We start from the raw sequence: 19,326 nt of genomic DNA, 5'->3' as shown, positions 1-19,326 counted from the left end.
TGAAAAATCACCTCTGAAAAAATGAAGTATATAAGTAAAAGTATAAATAGTAAAAAACAAAAAAGTATAAACATGTAAAGTATATATCGTAAAAAGCTACTCCAATAAAAAAAATTTTTAGAAAGTTTATGAATAAATGAAGACGAAACTAATTTATAGTTTTAAAAACTCATTATAACTTTTGAGAAAATCCTATTACAATTGATATTTTAAGAAATGGACATAAAACATTTTTCTTCAGAAGATTTTTACTGACTAAAATATTCTGGTTGGTCTAATGTTTTTTATGTCTGAAGGTTTGGTGTGTTAAATTTTAGAAGAACCCTGGATACCTTAGGATAGATACTTCAGTTTATTAATGCATCATTAAAATCACAGATTTACCATAAACACTGCAGTAATACCTGTTAAAACATCAAAAAAGAAAGGAAGTGATGCAAATTTACATTTGTTTGAAGTCCATAGCTTGATATGAAAATCCTAACTCATAAAATTTCACTTCAAACATAAAAATGTCTAGAAATAAAATGTTTTAATAGATACCATTGTCCAGCATTGCTTTCCAAGTTGTTTAAGCTTTTCTCCCTTAATTTTTAAGAACTTTGTCAGAAACTGTCCCATAGCAAGAAACTCTCCTGACCATTCACTTGACCCCTGTATTGCCTGTGGCTCTTTGATTTTTGGTTCGATGGTTCAAACCCTGTAGTAACAGCATCACAGGTAGCTATCAACATCAGGTTTTAATAGATGTTTCAGTGAGAAAGTTGGTGCATCACTGAGAATGGTAATGTTTCAGAAGCATGAAATATTAATTAGATCTTCCTAAGAAGAAATAATAGAAGAAATGCAAACATCTGAATTGCCATGTAGTCTAAAGAAAGAAAATGTTGGTTTGTTCTGAAAGTAAGCCCCGTGAGTGAAAGACTTTCTGTGCTATTTACATCCAACTGACACCAGGACACCACCATAGAAGGTTATCTGTTATTTTTTGAAAGAAGGAAACAGAATACAGGAATACCATTTGCAGTAGTGTACAGTAAATACTGAGCCATTCCTTTGTTCACTTTCTATTGGCAGAAATTTAAAACCAAACCTTAATTTTGTCCTGATTATCCAAGCACAGTCTTCAAAATCTTTGTCAATCTTGCTTGAAGCCACCCCAAACCAGTATCAGATTTATTTGATAATGTTGGTTTCTGAATACTTACTGGCACTGTTTTCATCTACCTGTGTCTTCCCCCTTCTCCCCTTTCCCTTTCTGAGTTGGACTAAGCATATGTTTTAGAAGGGTTATGGAAACTGTTTTTTTTTCTTTTTCTAAATCTAGATAGTAATTTCACCAGGTAATTTAGAATTGCAAAAATCTGCTCTGCCACTTATCTAAAACTGCTGCAAGACATCAAACAACCAGGTGTAGTATGGTGCAATCGTGCTATTCTCATTAGAGAGGTTCAGATCCCAGACCCCAGACTTCAATGAATTGGCTACATAATGACAGAGGTTTACTGTGGATGCCAATGAGGTTTAATTTAAGGAATTCAAGTTAGCCTGATACTGACTGTTCTGCTGTTAGGTTATAATTAGTGTGAAAACTGCAATTAGGTTTTTGGACAATTGACCTTTATTTTAGAACTGTAGTACTAAATGCATTTTAATTTCCTCAGAAATTATTTTTTCTGGTTACCTTTTTTTAAAGGGGGTATTAGCTTACATTCAGCTAGTGCCAAAAGTGGAGACTCTTGAAACATCTTTCTGTGTGACTGTTTGTCTTATGTAAGAATTCTGATATTAAAGTATTGTTAATTATTTATTCTGCTGTGGACAACTTCTTAATTGTTTATTTTTTTCCAAAAGTAACTGTTTTCAAGTCTTGTTATCTATCCATATCCTAGTGACTTGGAGACCTGTATTTTGCAGCACAATCTTTCTTCTATCAACATTTAAAATATAAAAAGAAATTAATTGCTTAATAATGAAATTACCAGTTTCTGACACCATACATAAAAAAAAAAAAAAAAAAAAAAGACCAAATGAAGCATTGTATGAAAACCTTGGAAATGTCTCTAGCTTTGCAGAAAAAGAGTCAGTGAAAAGAAAATATATAAAAAATATAATTCTTTATACAAGTGATCTTTATAGTGGAATCTCTGTTCATATATTTTCCACATAGTAATTTTCCCATGAAATCAAACCTAAAATCTACATGAATTCATTTTCAGCCATGTCTTTGATATGGTATTCTCTTCAGGGCTCCCAGGAAGATTACTCAATTTCATTTCTAGTTGTATGCTGCTTACTTTCCACTTTTCAAGTGGAAGAACTTCAGGAAGAGTAGGTAGAAGAAGTGAAATAAGTGTAGGATTAGAGTAGTAATGAAGGTATTTTTCACAATTAGTTCTAAAATGAGAAAATAAGTCATAGCTCAAAATGTTTATTCTTAAAAACAGGAGACAGAAGCAGGGTGGAAAATGGCACTAAGACCATAAATTCTATTATTTGAAATCCAAATTCTCCTAAAAAAAAACCAACAAACAAAAAAAACCCAGCCCCAAACACCTTGAATAACTATCTACAATATCCCCAGACATAAGAAATTCAATTCCCCTGCAAGTTTGGCAGCACTGACATCAGCTAAAGGCATTAAATATGGCAGGCTTTCAATCCCAGAGAAGATTTTTAATTCATCCTGTGATGAGATTCCAAATGTCCTCTCATTTTTATGTCTAGTTCAATTGCTCAGATGTTTCTCACATCTGAGATTACCCTTCTTTGGCTGCACCATAAAGGAGACAGTTATTATGGAACAGATGATCCCATGTCTATAAGGCAGTTGAGAAGTACTAAAATAGCCCTAGAAGGAAAGTTAGTTACATACTGGGGATAAAACTTGACTGTGTTTCAGCTGACTTTCTTGAAACCAGACTTTCACCAGAGGTGGTGGTGGCCGTGTTTTTGAAGTAGAAGCAGAAGACTATTCCCTGTCAAGAAGTTATGTGCAAAGCAAAGTGTCACCTGGGCCTGTCCCTACAGTGTATTGGGTTACATACTTGCAAGTCCAGCTATGGTCACTACTCAGGAACAGGCTGCTGTCAAAAGAAATGTGGGGACCCAGACAGAGGTCCCATGAAAACACACAGGTGTCCAGGTCCCTGGCTGCAGAGAATGCCTCAACCTGACACTTCTAATGGAGGATGTTGGAGGCAACCCCTTTGTTAGATGTGAACAATCTGCTCAGTGTGGTGACATGTTAGGTAAGTCATGGGGAACAGGAGAGGAAAGGAGGCAATTATCTTGCAAGTTTGTATGGATGTGAAAAAAGGTCAGTAAAGCTTTGTGTTGGAAATTAAGGTTAGAGAAAGGAGGGATAAGAGATGAAAATTTAAATTTCAAGCATCATCTGAAGTCAAATAGAGTTATTGCATCTGATAAGATCTGCTCCTTTTACATTTTGTGAACAGGCTTGAAGAATTTAATGTAAGGCATGTCAGAATGTTGAGTGGTCAGGAGAAAAAACGCAATCGTGCAGTGTGCTGAGTGAGCGTAGTTGTGGTAAATTCCATTATAAGAGCTATGGATCTGGTGTTAAGTACTACTCTGAATTGATAAATTAAGTAAGAACCCATGTACAATTCCCACAATGAATCAAAGGATAAATGAAATCAGGAAGAGTAGCAGTGTATTATGATGGGGCTGTTCAGCCTGGAGAATAGGAGGCTCAGAGGAGACCTCATCACTCTCTACAACTCCCTGAAAGGAGGTTGGAGCCAGGGGGGGGTCGGTCTCTTCTCCCAGGCAGCTCTCAGTAAGACAAGAGGGCATGGACTTAAGCTCTGCCAGGGGAGGCTTAGTTTAGATATTACGAAGAAATTCTTCACAGAGAGGGTGATCAAGCATTGGAATGGGCTGCCCCAGGAAATAGTGGATTCTCCATCCCTGGAGATATTTAAAAAGAGACTGGATGTGGCACTCAGTGCCATGGTCTGGTAACTGCAGTGGTAGTGGTTCGAGGGTTGGACTTGATCTCTGAGGTCCCTTCCAACCCAGCCAATTCTATGATTCTATGATTCTATGATTTCAAGAAATATTTATCCATGTAAAAGTCATGAGAATTAAACATCTGAATTTTATAACCTGGTAGAAAACAATACAATGGAAACTTAAAATCATACTACACAGGGAGTATCATCAGTTCCGATGATTATCTTCACACTTTCTTCAATAAGTGTATTTCTTTTCTAGTCTTTTCTAGTCAAGCTTTTCAAAATTCTTTAACTCATGCTTTGAAGCATATCTTCTCTTCAATGAAAACATGGTTTGCAAGTAAACTCTGTTTTGAATGCTAGTTCTGAAATCTAGATGAAAAAGATCACAGTATATACTACCAGTTTTTTCAGTATGAATTTTGACTTCTGAAAATAAATGTCATGTCTTCAACATTTGATCAGACCAGTCAGCTTATGCGTGTTGTCTATTTTGAATATAGCCAAGTTCTATTGACAAGGTAAAAAACATTACAGAATGGATTAACATATGAAAGAAAGCAGAGATTAAAGTGCCTGTTGTATGGATTCTGTTGGCATGCTTTTTATTTTACAGACTAAAAGAGTAGACCTATTCAAATCTAATTTCATTGTTTGTTTTATTTTTGTTGTTAAAAATGTGTCTTCTGACACTTGCATAGCTATGTAACTTTCTTCTAGTCATTGCTGAAAAATATCCAATTTAGCTCATCTTGCAGTATATGAATAATTCTCTTTCTTTACTGTTTGGATGTAAAACAAAAGGAATAAATGGACCTTTTATATGTCATGGAAATTTATATTTCATATATATGTGTGGATAGGAATAATTACTGGATCCAACATGAAGCATTACATTCCTTAATAAGTAGTCTATCATCTCACAAGACATATTTCCATTTTTTAAATTTATTTATTTATTTATATTTATATAATTTCATTTTGGTCACAGGTGAACTATTATTTGAGGTTTTTTTTATAGCTTATATTGACTCAACAGAACGGTACATACATAATTGATAGCTATCTTGACTTAAATACAGCAACAGTGGCACAAGTTCTAAATTATGGAGCTGTATTATGAAGATGAGCCAAAGTTCATACTGTGCTTTCCACAGCTGGTCAGGAGAAATACATAGAAACTAACAGTGCATGCTATTTATTTTTCAAGTCTCTCTCTTTTGAAGTTATTTTCTCTAATTCTGTTGAAGTAGGCCTCAGCAAAACTAAACTAATAAATATATGCACAGTTAGGTATTTTAGAAGTCTTATTCCAGTAACTTTATTTTGTGGCTGGTGCTAAATTTATAGGATGAAGATCTTACGATGAGTAAATAGTTTAATTTTGTAAACCAGCTTGCATATAAACTGTATTTCAAAAGATTTTTCAAGTACTAAATGAAACAACTGATCTTAGATAATAATAACCCATAAAGGAGATTTGAAAATAGTTTGAGTATATGAGGGAGATGCAGAAAGATATAAATATACCAGATTCCTATCAATAAAGGATTAAAAAAAAATACAGTACATAGGCACTGATGTAAAAATTAATTCTCTAAGGTAATTTGCAGTAGAAGGTAAAATTTGCTATACATGTCAGGTAAGGCAATCAAAAGCCTAATTACTTTGCAAGAGGATTTTCCTTTCCTTCTTTGTCCTATGCATCTATGATATGCTAAAAGAGTAATCACACTTCGTAAGAGGTGTATTCCCTCATCATTGGAGATAAAGATGAAAAAGCCAAGATAAAAATATTGGATGTATCCCTCTTCTGTTGTCAAGAAAAGTTGTTTTACAGTGTAACGAAACAAAGTGTAAAATCTCAAGAGCTTTCTGTTTCGTACTTCAGAGAGAGGGGTCTCTGCACATTTAAATGCTTGACATGAAAGTAAGCTTGTGAATGTGCCATAAAGTAGATGATTTAATGAGCCCAAATATATACTTGTGTGTATAATTAAAAAGACAGCATCTGGTTTGTTTGTTTATAGTTTGCAATGAAATGCACATAATGTTTCTCTCAATGAGCATGCTGAGCAGCTGAGCACTTTGTTTTCTCTCAGCTGATGGAATCCCGCTGCTAACAGAGGGAGCTTTCACTGAGCACGTTTGGGGCGGAGAAACGTTAGGGATGCAAAATGCAAAGGGAGAAACTGGATCTAATATTTAAGCGATAAGAGAGCGGAAAGACGGAGGAGGGCACATAGTGGAGATGTGCAGTCAGACTGCAAAGCTAGTGGAAAGAAAAAAAATACCATGAGGACCTAGAGGAGTTAAGAACTGCTGCAAGTGAGCATTGGAACTGAGAGCAAGATTATAGAAAAGGACCTGCCCTACCATGACACAGTGATGTGGGGGGAGCTCTTTTTATAATTATTCTTGATTTTTATTTTTTCTCAGAAGATTGATTTTCTATATAAAATAAATTTGCTTATAGTTAAAGAAAAAATTGCTTTTGAATGTAGGGTATATTTCTGAGACTTTGGGGATATTCATGTTAAAAAGGATCCATCTTTCAGCTTTAACACACAAAGATGATTAAGAGAGTTAAACATCTCCCTTCTGAGGAAAGGCTGTGGGAGCTGGGTCTTTTCAGCTAGGAGACTGAGGGGCGACCTCATTGATAGTTATAAATATGTAAAGGTCAAGTGTCAGGAGGATGGTCAGTGGTGTCCAACGATAGGGGTAACTGGTGCAAGCTGGACCATAGGAGGTTCCACATAAATATAAGAAAAAGCTTTTTTGCTGTGGGAGTGACACTGGAACACTGGAATAGGCTGCCCAGTGAGGTTGTGGAGTCTCCTTCTCTGAAGACATTCAAAACCTCCCTGCATGCAGTTCTGTGTGACTTCCTTTACATGATCTTGAACTGGCAGGGGGTTGGACTCTGATCCTTCATGGGCCCTTTCAACACTGTGTGATTTTGTGACCCACTGTACTGATTTTTGTCTGGGATAAAGTTAATTTTCATCATAGTAGATTCTATGAAGCTATTCTTTGGGCTTGACACCAAAACAGTGTTGGCAACATATGGATGTTTTAGTTATAGCTGAATGGTGCTTATACAGTATCAAGGCTGTCTTGAGTTAGTGCAGTGGTGTTTTGGAACAGGGGGCCACAGCGGTGGTTCCTGTGAGAAGCTGCTGGAAGCTTTCCCAGTTCCAACCCTGGACCTGCCACTGCCCACGACTGAGCAGAAAGCTGGATGCACCTCTTCTGCAAAAAAAACTGCAAAAAAAAACCTGCAAAAAAAAAATTATATATTTATATATATATATAGAGAGAGAGATCTGCAGAGGAGATGAGGATGAGAGACTAATGCCAGAGAAAAGACAACAAGAAAGAAGGAGAGGGAAAGGTGCTGAGCAGAGGTTTCCCTGCAACCATCATGGAGAGATGGCATCTGTCCTGCTACCCATGGAGCAGTGGAGCAGTCCTTGAAGGACCATGGTGGGGTAAACATGGATTTGTAGTCCATGAAGTGTCATAGGTGAGCAGATGTGAAGCAGCAGCCTGTGCAGGATCACTGAGAGGGGCAGATGTGGCTCTGCAGCCATGAAGGACCCCAGCCCAGAGAAGGTGATTATTTTTCTGAAGCAGCTGTGACTCTGCGTGCAGCCTGGGGCTGGAGCAGTTCCTGAGGGACTGCACCGTGGGAGGGACTCATGTCCAAGGGGTTCATGAAGGACTCTCTCCCCTGAGAGGGACCCCGTGTTGGAGCGGTGGAAGAATTTGAGGAAGGAGTGGCAGAAACAGTGTGTGGTGAAGTGACCCTAAACCCCCTCTGCCCTTCCTCCTGTGCTGCTGAGGGGGTGACAGGAGTGAAGTGATCCAGGAAGAAGGGAGGCGGGGAAGGTATTAAGATCTGTCCATGTTTTCTCTTTCCCCTTGTAGATTAAATTAGGTTTTTTTCTTCCCAATTTGAGTATATCTGTTTTTTGCCTGTTACTGTAATTGGAGAATGAAAACCTGACTATCCTTGTCTGGATTAATGAGCCTTTGGGTGGATTTTCTCTTCCCTGTCTTACAGTGTGGGTGGGATGTGAGCGAGTGGAGAGGCCTGGGTGAGACCAGCTGGGCCTGAACCCTGACAAGCACCTTCTTCGTTTTTCATGTTGCCCCTCCCACAAATAGACGGGGGATGGGCAAGAAGTTGGGAAGGGACACAGCTGAGACAGCAGCCCTCAATGACCAAAGGGATATTCTGTACTGTGTGACATCATGCTCATTGATAAAAGCTGAGGGAAATAAGGAGGAAGGGACAACGTTCAGGGTTATAGTGTTTGTCTTCCCATGAAAACATTCGGTGTGATGGAGCTCTGTTTTCCTGGAAATGTCTAAACACCTGTTAGCCATAGAAAACAATAAATTCTTTGGCTCTGCATATTAAACTGTCTCCATCTCGATATACAAATCTTCTCACTTTTAACCTTTCCAATTCTCTCCTGGTCCCAACAGAGGCAAGTGAGTGAGTTGCTGTGTGGCTTAGCTGAATACTAACCATAGCACCTGCTTGGGATAAGTCAAAACAAATAAGATCTTCATACTAGTATTTTATTTAGATATAGAAAAGCTTACTAAGTTCTTTCTGGTTACAAATACACAATGAAGTTATTTTTATCAGAGAAGGTAATGATGCAACAGGCGGCTATTTCACACTGAGTCTTTGTGTAGACAGCTTTCATAAACCAGAATGTTTGATTGGAAAGATCTTATTCATAATAAATAGCTTTTCAGCCTCTTCCAGTTCCAAAATCTGTGGAGGTGCAGCAGAAGGTTAATAGATTTAAACTGTACCAGACCTGCACCAAAAGAAGACTCATTTACTTTTTTTGGGATGCTTCTCTTCTTTTAAAAAAAAAAAATGTAGGAATTGATGTAAATACTTTGCTTTATAGGAAAAAATGTAGTTATAGATGATGTTTATAAATATTTGTTTGCAAAGATACTACCATATGTTTTTATATAAATAGTATAGAAAACAGATTTGTGAAGTGGGTGGTATGGTTTTGCATTAAGTGGACAGTATTTGCAAATAATTTTATGATAATTTTTTAGAAATCATGAATAATAATGAAATCCAATGATGTATTTTATTGAAGGAAAGGGATTTCTAATTTTCATGGTGTTTTGTTTTTTTTTTTTCTTTGTTTTGTGTTTTTTAGGATTTATATATACCTGTGGTGGAACTTTAAAAGGACTTAATGGCACTATAGAAAGCCCTGGCTTCCCATATGGATATCCAAATGGTGCAAACTGTACATGGGTTATAATAGCAGAAGAAAGAAACAGAATACAGATCGTCTTTCAGTCTTTTGCTCTAGAAGAAGAATATGATTATTTGTCATTATATGATGGACATCCTCATCCTGCAAACTTTAGGACAAGGTAAAGTATAAATATTATTAAAGCATAGCTTGTGTTAATTCTGATAAATCAGATTAAAAATATAATTTTTGTATTAAATCTAATAAAACTGTTCAAATTGTTATTTTTAAATTATGGTTACTTTCTTATCTAGACTGAAAAAAACATCGCCCCTTGTCCTGTTACTACAGGCCCAGGTAAAATGTTTCTTTCCATCTTACACTGATCTTGGTGGTTCCAGAATTGCTTCTGGAAGCTCTCTGTCCCTCTCTCTGATGCCATTGGTGCTGCCCAATAGATATGAAGACATGAAACTGTTTTATTTGTACTTCCATGTTTCCATTGCACTTCACATTTCATGAGTGTGTACTGTTCTTATACCAGAGGTAGGAAAGAGGGAACCCATACCTAATAGATTTGAGGGTTATTTCTCACAAGAACAAGAATGTGCAGTTTTATTCCTTTCTGCTGATTTCTCAAAAGATAAAATTTACATGGAGGAGCCCAGAGAGGCTGCCACTGTTACTGCAGACCTCTATTGGTGAATCCACTCAAAATCATGATTTCAGCATGTATGTGAACAACTTTCTGAATAAGTGCAAGACAGTAAGAATGACTAAAAATGCTAGGGACTTAGGCCTTGAAATAGACTATTTTTGCAAGACACTAGAAGATATTGCAAGTGTGAAAATGCAGTAGAAAAAGTAGTACAAATTTGTATGACTGGATCATTGGGTTTTAAATTTAAAAATTGTGATTGTGAAATTATGCAAGCTTGACTACATCTTTCATGGTGATGTTCATTTTCTCAGAGTGCTGTAGCAAATAATTAGTTGATATTTCCTATATTTTTTGTTATAGAGAAGGTTTTTGCTTAAGGTTTTACTGAGGTGTAGCTGCTTGTGGAAACTTTCTTTCTAGCATGACAGTGCATTTTATTGTTTTACTTACATTTTATTTTTTATATGTTTACTTTTAAAATGCAATTTTGTGGATGCATTTTTTTTGAAAGTAGTTAATACTTCTGGCTATTATTCTCAGTAGAAGGATTGCATTTCCAGTGAGAAAAATTATGTGAAAGGTAGGAATTTTGAAAAAAACGGAACAGGATTTTTATGTTAAATAGTAAAAGATAAATAATACCAGCTAAGCTTTTTGAAGAAGCATATCAATAATATGTTTTTGATTTTCTGGATACTCAGCTGGAGAAACAAGAGCTTTGTTTGCATTAGTGATAAGAAATGTCACTTTTAAATGAAGTTAACAGAAGGCATGATTTGAACTGATAAAACATCATATAAATCAACTGCTTTCCAAAAGCCAAATGGAATAATCTGATGATACATCTTGCATACTATGAAAATATTTTTGAGCATAACTTGTAAATAGTTTGCTTTAGTAGCAACTGCCATATATTAGGGAATGTCAAGAGCAGAGCTGTTTCATGTGAGGAACAAACCAGGAGAGGAGAATGACACCTTTCAGTCCTTGTTCTCACTGACAGGGCACAATCCTGCAGAGGCTGAACAGGGGTGCAGAACCAGGGGCTGGTAACAGGGTCCATCGACAACACTCTACATGTGTAGAGTGCAATGCACAAGGTCCAGTGTCCTTTTGAGTAGTCCAGCTGTGAGCACAAAGAAACAGGGACAGAAAAGCTGAAACTGAGTCCCAGGACCCATGGGCAGTGGTGGAAGGGATTCCCCGCTGAAGCTGGTCATGGCCAGGAAGGTTTTGCTTAGAGACCCGACAGTGCATGGAAAAATCTAGGAAAATCTAATTCAGTACAGTGTCTATGTGTCTCATTGTGTTCTTTCATATGCTTATGTTCAGAAGGCAGTTTTGTAGTAGCCAAAATTATATACTTTTTACAGTTCAAAATTAAATTATTTAGAACATAACAAATCTACCTGAATGTTCTGTTAAAAACATCAGAAAATTTCACTAAGTGTGGTCTTATAAAGGACAGACATAGTACTGGAGTTTGGAAATACTGTGAAATCCAGTATGAATATTTTTATCCACAAATCATGTACTATGGATATTTGAGAAACTGGCACACACTGGAATTTTTGAACACTTGATAAATACATATTTTGCTTGTGGTTGAGAGACTACAAGACCAGCATCTATCTGCAGAGGTAATTTTAAATGTTGATGTGGTCACTGTGTCCAAAGACTTAATTGGATTAATTAAAACATTTCCTCTACTTACTCCTGGCTAATCTTCACTTAGGAAATCTGAATGGAAGGAAGCTTTAATACTCTCAGTGTTTGAAAGGTGGGCCAATACTCATCTTTTCCAATGTCTTGTTTTTTAGCAAGATGAATCATCCTTTAATCTGCATTCCCCACTGAGGAAAACAAGAATCAAATGCACAGGTTGCCCAATTAGTGCTTCTGAGCTGTATAGGAGAAATTCACTGAAATTACTGAAGACATCCACTGCCTTTTCTCTATTGAAGCATTTTCTTCTAAAACATCTGACTCCCTGAGTAGTCTGACACTTTTACTTCCTAGCTGCTTGAAGAGAAAAAAAGTTATCAGAAGATTAATAATTAGATCTTGAAGATTTCAGAGTGCTCCTGGTGTTATATGTAATGGGGAATGCTCTCTTTACTCTAGTACTTCCGAAGACTAGAATTTGGTATTAAACAAATACTCATACTTTGGCTATGGTATTGCAAGCTGCTCAAAAAAGAAAACATCGTCACATAACAGAGGAATAAACTCAAAAATAAACTTCAATAGAACTAAACTACTTTTATAGTACATGGAATAACTTAGAATAGGTGATACTGACTATAAAATTAAAACTCCTTTTATAAATTAATATATATATTTATATAAATTCCTTTTATAAAATTAAAATTCCTTCCTTTGGAAGAAAGGAATTAGTTCTTTCCTATCTAATCAAGAGCAGAGATAAAAATTTGGATAATATATAAAACTGCAACAAGTTCTTAGTATTAATTCATATTAAATGTTGTTAGCATTGCAGGCAGGAGAGTTGGCTGCTTGCTTGGCACTGGGCTGAGGTTATGCTGAGAAGGACATGGAAAACTTACAGACATGCCAGGACAAGATGCCAGATTGGCTCCTCTGACCATGCCATAGGAGTTGGCCCTGCTTCAGGGGCACAGTAGGAGCAGGATGAGTAGTTAGTGTAACCTTACCAGCTTTATTCTGGCTTCTAAGTGTACACCCACATGGGTGAGTTGAGCACCCAGCTCTCACACCATCAGTGTGACTCTTCCTGGCCTGATAGCATTGTCAGATACCTTTCTCTCCATTATTAATTTGCTGAGTATTACTTACAACTTAATCAAACATTGTGTTTTAGCTCAAAACTAGCCATAAACTTAAGGTATACTTTCAATAAATAAATTACATTATTTTCTTATTTTATAGTGCTGAAATGCATCATCTACCTTTCTTTCTACATCCACGGTTTTACTTAAAAACATTCAGGATGTAGGATAAGTTAAAACAAAACCAGCCAACCAAAAAAAAACCCACAGTAAAATAAGAGACACCTTAGTAATTTTATGTTCTTATTTAAAAAATTAGATAGCACTGAGTAAAATACTAACAATTTCCAATTTTAAAAGGGGAAAATATATTTCTGACAAAACTAGATTTTGCCTGCAAAATTTTAAATTTTTAAAGTGGCAGAATTATAATTTATATCTCATGTGTCCTATGTTGTCAGTATTACATTACAGAAATTCTTTGAAGAAGAAAGGTTGGCAAAAGAATAAATGTTGGCAGCTGCAGGAACTGCCTTCATTTCATAGCTCTGCTTGGTTTTCCATTTCTTATTCTAACTATGCTGATTGTGTTTCTCCTGTTAATAGACACAAGTCTGGGTCAAATAGAAAGCAATAAGGCTGTGCTGCTAACATCAGTGCAACCTCCAGCTTGTTATGTGTCATCTAATCACACCCTGATAGCTACAGTAACCCTTTCTTGTGACTCAGACTCTTTCCTTCTGGTCCTTACAGCTTTAACCTTAATGCTTTGTGAAGGTTTATTTCTATGCTACATCCTTTATGATCTCCCAGCCAAACTCATTGCCTTACTTTTTTGGGGGTTAACCTCTTGTGCTATTATTTGCTTGCAAGTGTTCCAATCTTTGTCACGTTAACTCTCATCAAAAAAACAGAAGACAGAAAGCCACCATTTTTTATTTTGACTTTGTCTCCTTCCTCCAATCTTGCTATGTCAGGGTTTCTACTTGCAGAATTTTCTGACTTGAAGACTTGTTTTCCTTGCTCTTCCCTCTCCCACTTGTCTTTAGGTGATCTACTTTACTATATGATGTAGTACAGGAGTGCTGAAGTCTTATCTGGGCTAAATGTCATGCTAGTGTGTTGATTCTCCTTTCTGAATGCAAGCTCTGTTGTATGTATCTCCATTTTACTTCATATATCTGCTCCTTTTTAAGTTCATTGTCATATGAACATGCATTATTTACTTAAACCACATAAAGACCTTTTCCGAGTATTTTTATCATTTAGTTCATATTATTGCCATTTCAAATCTCCTTATTATAGTCATCCTCCAAGTTAGTTGTGTACCTTTCTGCACATTTATTAACATAACATGCTCAGGCTAGCAGACTCAGTGCTAATACAATACAGAAAAAAATAGCAGCTCTATAAGGCTGTAGTTTATATCTGAGAGACAAAATTTATTTCACTATTTGGTTATTAAGTGTTTAAGACATGTCAGAGCAGATTATTTGCAGTCATTCGGGTCTTCACTCCCAAGTGACCCTGATAACTGAAAAAATAAAAAGCTTCCTTTTTGCTCCCCTATTTACGTCACTTTGGATATTGGTGTATACCAAACGTTGTTGATAGGGAGACAGTGGACCTTGTACTGAACCTCAAAAAGTTTCCTTTATTGTCAGAAGCAACTGTAGCTCTTTTGAGGTTTTTTCCTGCCCTGACTGTTTATTGTGAACTATGCATATGCGCTTCTCTCACCATTGTTCGCTTTCTGTCCAAACTGGTAACCAGAGCAGAAGCTGTGAGTTGAATAGGATCAGATTAAGAATTCAGCACTTTGGAAACACCTTAAGACTGCTTATCCCTAAGTCTTTGATTTTTTCTTTGAACAAAGAACAGTTCTCTAGCTTCCTCCATTGTTTGCATGGAAAGATAAGAAAGAGATTTCCTAGTGGACAAAAACAATGATGATGACATTCTCTCTTTATAAAAAAAGATAATATAAAAAGATTTAAGTGCTAGTCAAAGACCAATGAAGAGATAAGGAAACAGAAATTAAAAAGAAGTCTAGTGCAGGCTAAAGGAGGGGACAATGACAGTTAAAAAAGGAAAAGACACACTGAATCAGCTATTGAAGTGGAAAATGGTGAGACATTTAATAGAACTGAATGAATCTAAAAAAGAAAATTTTTATTGAAAGAACCAAAAAAATAAAACCAGCAAAGATGTAAACATAAGATATGTAGAATGTTTAAAATAGACAGAACATGAGTAGGGATGTGCAGCAATAAATACAAAAAAATGTGGATAAAAGAAACTAACAGTTGAAAAAATGTTGCAGAGTTTAATGTTAATCAGATATTCAGTTCTGAGAGATGAGTTCTGAGCAGGCAAGTCATTTAAATGGAGATTTGTTTTTTAATTTGAAAAGTTTGTTTGATGAAGAAAATACATTGAAGAAATAAAATGTTTTACATTTTGATTATGAATACAAAGCTGAAAGCTCACATCAATTGTATGCTCTTGGGAATACTTTGATATGTCTAATTTCTAAATACCTGATGGAAGTCAAAGATTTTAAAAAAATAAAATTCATAAAAGAAAGTGCTTGTCCAGAAAAGATGCAATTGGTCTTTTGAACTTAGGCTCATATTGTTGCAAAAAAGCCAAGATTTTAACATCCTTGGAAAACAATACTTAGACATTCATTTAGCTAGAAAGGAAGTCCAAAGTTAAATGGAAACTATTTAAAACTAAAACCAGACTAAACAAAAACAAGCCAACCAGAAGAAAAATTTTGGTAATTATTAGAAAGTGGAGGCAACTTTCTGCTGAGTGACCTTAGGAAGAGAGTTTTCCATTATCAGCATCCATGGAATATTTTTCTCTGAAGTAACTGGGATGGCCAGTTTGGCTGCTTTGAAGTAGGCGATATATATTGGACAAGTTTGTCTACTTGACTTCTCATGTAATGCAAGAAAATCCGCTTTTACAACTTCCAAGAATTATTATCTTTGGGAAAGCTGGTAACCAGCATTATGCAGATGAATACTGCATATACCAGTTTTATAAGGAGGTGAGTGTTACCTCCCTGAGAACCAGCTCTGCTAAAGATTGGTTATTAATTTTTCTTTGCATTGCTAAATTGCTTTATGGGATTTGAAACAGTCTAGGAAGCAAAGTTGACTTTTGTTGTGAAGATGACTTATATACAACATATAGATAGATAGATAGATAGATAGATAGATAGATAGATAGATAGATAGATAGATGATACCACACAAGGATGCCAGCACAAACTATCTGGGGCCATTAGTCTTCCACCTCTTTTTCAGCTATAAAAGGGAGAAGAATAATAATCTTGTCTCAGAAAGTTATAGTCTATGGGAACGATTTATTCCACGATGGAGATCTCTAACTTAGACTTGCTTACATGGCAGAAAGGTCACTCTTAAACCAGTTGATAAATTCACGTTGTATTGTTGCAGTTGACTATATCAATAAACATACCTCATAAAGTTGATACGCTGATCAGGATGTATCTAGAACAACCATATACTATTAATAAACTAATCTCTGAACGTTACTTTCTACGTGAATAGACTATTGTTTTTGAAGAAAGGTGTTACTATTCTCCTTTAACTGGAATGTCTGCAGAAAGTCAAAAGAAACATGTAAGTGTTTGTGCAAATACATATTTATAAGTTACATGTACATTTATTACAGTTAAGTAACATTTAGGCATAAGGCTTGAACGGGAGAACTTTCCTCTGTCCCTCTTATATTTGTGTTGTGAATGCAGCAGCTTATTAGTGAAAAGTGGTTCCTATAAGTTACATTATATTGCACAGTTTGAAGTAAATATTTTCTTATCCAAATTTTTTATGTAACATTAAAATATGTTATCTAAGTAAAAGTAAATGTCAAAGTATAGCAGAAATTCCTGGATCTGCAGCACAGTTTACAAAAGCAAAACCAAAACCAAAGTACCAACAAAAAACCCCCAAGCCCCAGAGATTCTTTCTAAGTGTCAGCAGCATAAAAAAAAGTCCTCTCCAAATCTGCTGTCAGTTCTTCTGCAGTCAGTGCAGGTCTTCAGGACCTAAATGTACTGAAATAAGTAATTATGCAGAAATACCATTTTCATTAGGATTTACAAATTCAGTCACACATTTGTGCAGTTTTCTTATATGGTCTTAACCAAAGTAGATGAGTCCAATGTGTCTCCATTCTTATACTGTAAAACACATATACTACACATATAGTTTTCAATGTGTGTAGGAAATGTAGCTTGAGAACGTCTGTAAAAAGGACTGAATTAATTTTGGGAGTTAAATATTGCTTCCTTATAATATGAAATAAACGATGCATAGAAAGAAATGTAAATTTCATGCAGTTTTATACAATATTAGGAGTTCCCCCAAGATAAAATAGATTTGGTTTTCTTGTTCCCGGTATAGCTCCTTTCTGTACATGTGCCATACAGGTCTTTTCTTATACCATACAAAAGGAAACTTTTCTTGGACAAATGCTGTTTGTTTTTACTTATGGCCTGGAAGAAAGCAATAAAGAAATCTATTGCTAAAGCCTGCAGATAGACCTTTCTCTAATACTCTTTCACAAGGTGATTAAAGTTGTTGATGAGAAAAGTCTCCCCAGAATAACAAGCACCTATGTACAAAGAATGGAGCTCATATTTTTGTATGGAATATTGAGTGTTGAAAAAAGTGAAAGGCAAAGGGTCTGATGTGATGTTCTAGCTAATAAACACTAAGTATAAAATGAAGAATGTTGGGAAGAAATAATAGATCAAAAAGAGAAATTTTAGCAAGCAGCAAGTAGCATATGATAGGAATGAGAAGAAAGATGCTATGAAGGGTATAGTATCAAGTATTTCATATTGTTATTATGTATGTCTCTTGCTAAGTTGCAGAAGGTCTTATACATTTTAATGGCAACAGTAAATACTAAAGGACACTATTTTCAAATGATAACCACTGACATGAATGTTCTTCCATAGCAAAATCTGAAATTAAGTGAAAGTATAGTTTTTTCTTTTTTTTAATTTGAAACAGTAATTTCTTAGATTACTGACTTCATATACCTTAAGACATAGACAGTATACACTCTGTAACAGTCTATAAATACAACCTGGATGAAAAAGCTACAGTGCCATGCTAATCAAGGTAATTACCTCTCATAATCATTTGGCTGTTAATAATTACTGAAGTATTCTTTGCCTAGTCCCAGTGCCATTGTAAACATAGGAGACCCGAGCAGACATGTGAAAATGAATCATGGCTGAAATAGTTTCTATTTTCATTTCCTCTATGATTTCAGTGATTATAGGAAGTGAAAAGATATTTAAATATAAAATTGAAAAAATATTTGTAGTATAAAATTAACAAAATTATCCATACCAAGCCAAAAAAAAGGAAAAAAAAAAAAAAAAGAAAAAGAAAGTCATCTAAACTTCTTGATTGGCCAAATTACAGCATTCAGAGTTATGAAGAATTATATTACTCACTAAGTAAACCTCAAAGTAAGTTGTTTGTTTTTTTTTCAAACAAAATAATATAGTGTTATTTTAAAAATATACTATGTTTCCACATATAAATATTATGTACATGCCTCATTCTTGGAGTGTATTATAAATTCTATAATCATGTTAATGGATAAATTAAAAAATAAAATGTGAGATCCATCTCTTTTTCAAAGTTAGAATTAAAAACAATTTATTTGACTAGGCTTTCCCATGAAAAACAAGCTCTGAATGTATTTGTACCTTCCTCTTTACACAATATTGCTCTCACAAACTATTGTCTATAATTTATTTCTTATCCCGTTCCATGTTCCTTAGCAAAATCATTGTATATGTCTCTGTCCTGCCCACTCTAACAAGTTTTCCTCTCATAATTTTTCTGACTTTATTATTTGTGGTTTCCATCTGTGAAATTACTACTTTTGAAGGTAACTTTTTAAAGATCTCACAATGGCCTTAAATAAAATTACAAAAAGCTCTCAACTAAGTTATCTAGACAAGTTTCTATTTATATCATAGTATTTGCACTTGTATAAGCAAGATCCTTGGAGCAGATTTGGGGGTATTGACCCTAGAAGTTACATTTGACATGATTGTTCAGTTTTATGTGGAGGACTTAAAAGATGCTTTTTCCCTGTGTTTTGGGTAAAGCAGGTTTAATCTTTATGTGACTACAGCTTCCCAGTGTTCTTTTAGGGAAATTAAATCTGGTTTTTTTCCCCAAGGTTTTTTCCCAGACATTGTTTTCTTGTTGTTTAAAACCACAGTAGGTTATCTATCAACATGCTGTGATACCAGGTTTCATTATTATGCTAAGAAAATCCAGATTTATGAGGCAGTGGTTCTTAACACTGATTTATGTGGTGCAGCTGTAAGAAATTACTTAACTGTTATTAAGCCATGAAGAAGCCATTTCAAAAACAGAGTAGAAACTGTTTTGGTTTGTTTTTTTTAATAATTATAACCCTGAACACATGAACAAATTTACTGCAATTTTGTATGTTGTTTCTCTTGCTTTTTTAAATAAAAAAAATGTGTTTTCTTAAGCAGAGTGGTCAGTTTTTCCCAGTACTGAATTTACAGGTAGAATTCCAAGAAAGAAGGCAGAAGAAATCTTCAGTCTTCTAAAAAAACATATTCACCATGTGCTCTGTTAAATGGATTG

General features: G+C 35.2%; 1 protein-coding gene across 1 annotated transcript in view; it reads left to right on the top strand.

The window, feature by feature from the left end:
- CSMD3 (CUB and Sushi multiple domains 3) overlaps nucleotides 1–19,326 on the top strand; it is a 552,597-nt gene that overhangs the window by 67,513 nt on the left and 465,758 nt on the right. The window contains 1 exon segment of the mRNA XM_030444571.1: nucleotides 9,185–9,407. Within this exon segment, the coding sequence (XP_030300431.1) occupies nucleotides 9,185–9,407 (223 nt within the window).

Source organism: Calypte anna, chromosome 2 (assembly GCF_003957555.1).
Source record: "Calypte anna isolate BGI_N300 chromosome 2, bCalAnn1_v1.p, whole genome shotgun sequence".
NCBI classification, from domain to species: domain Eukaryota; kingdom Metazoa; phylum Chordata; class Aves; order Apodiformes; family Trochilidae; genus Calypte; species Calypte anna.
Note: the sequence above shows the minus strand (reverse complement) of the source record. Positions and strands in the feature narration are given on the sequence as shown.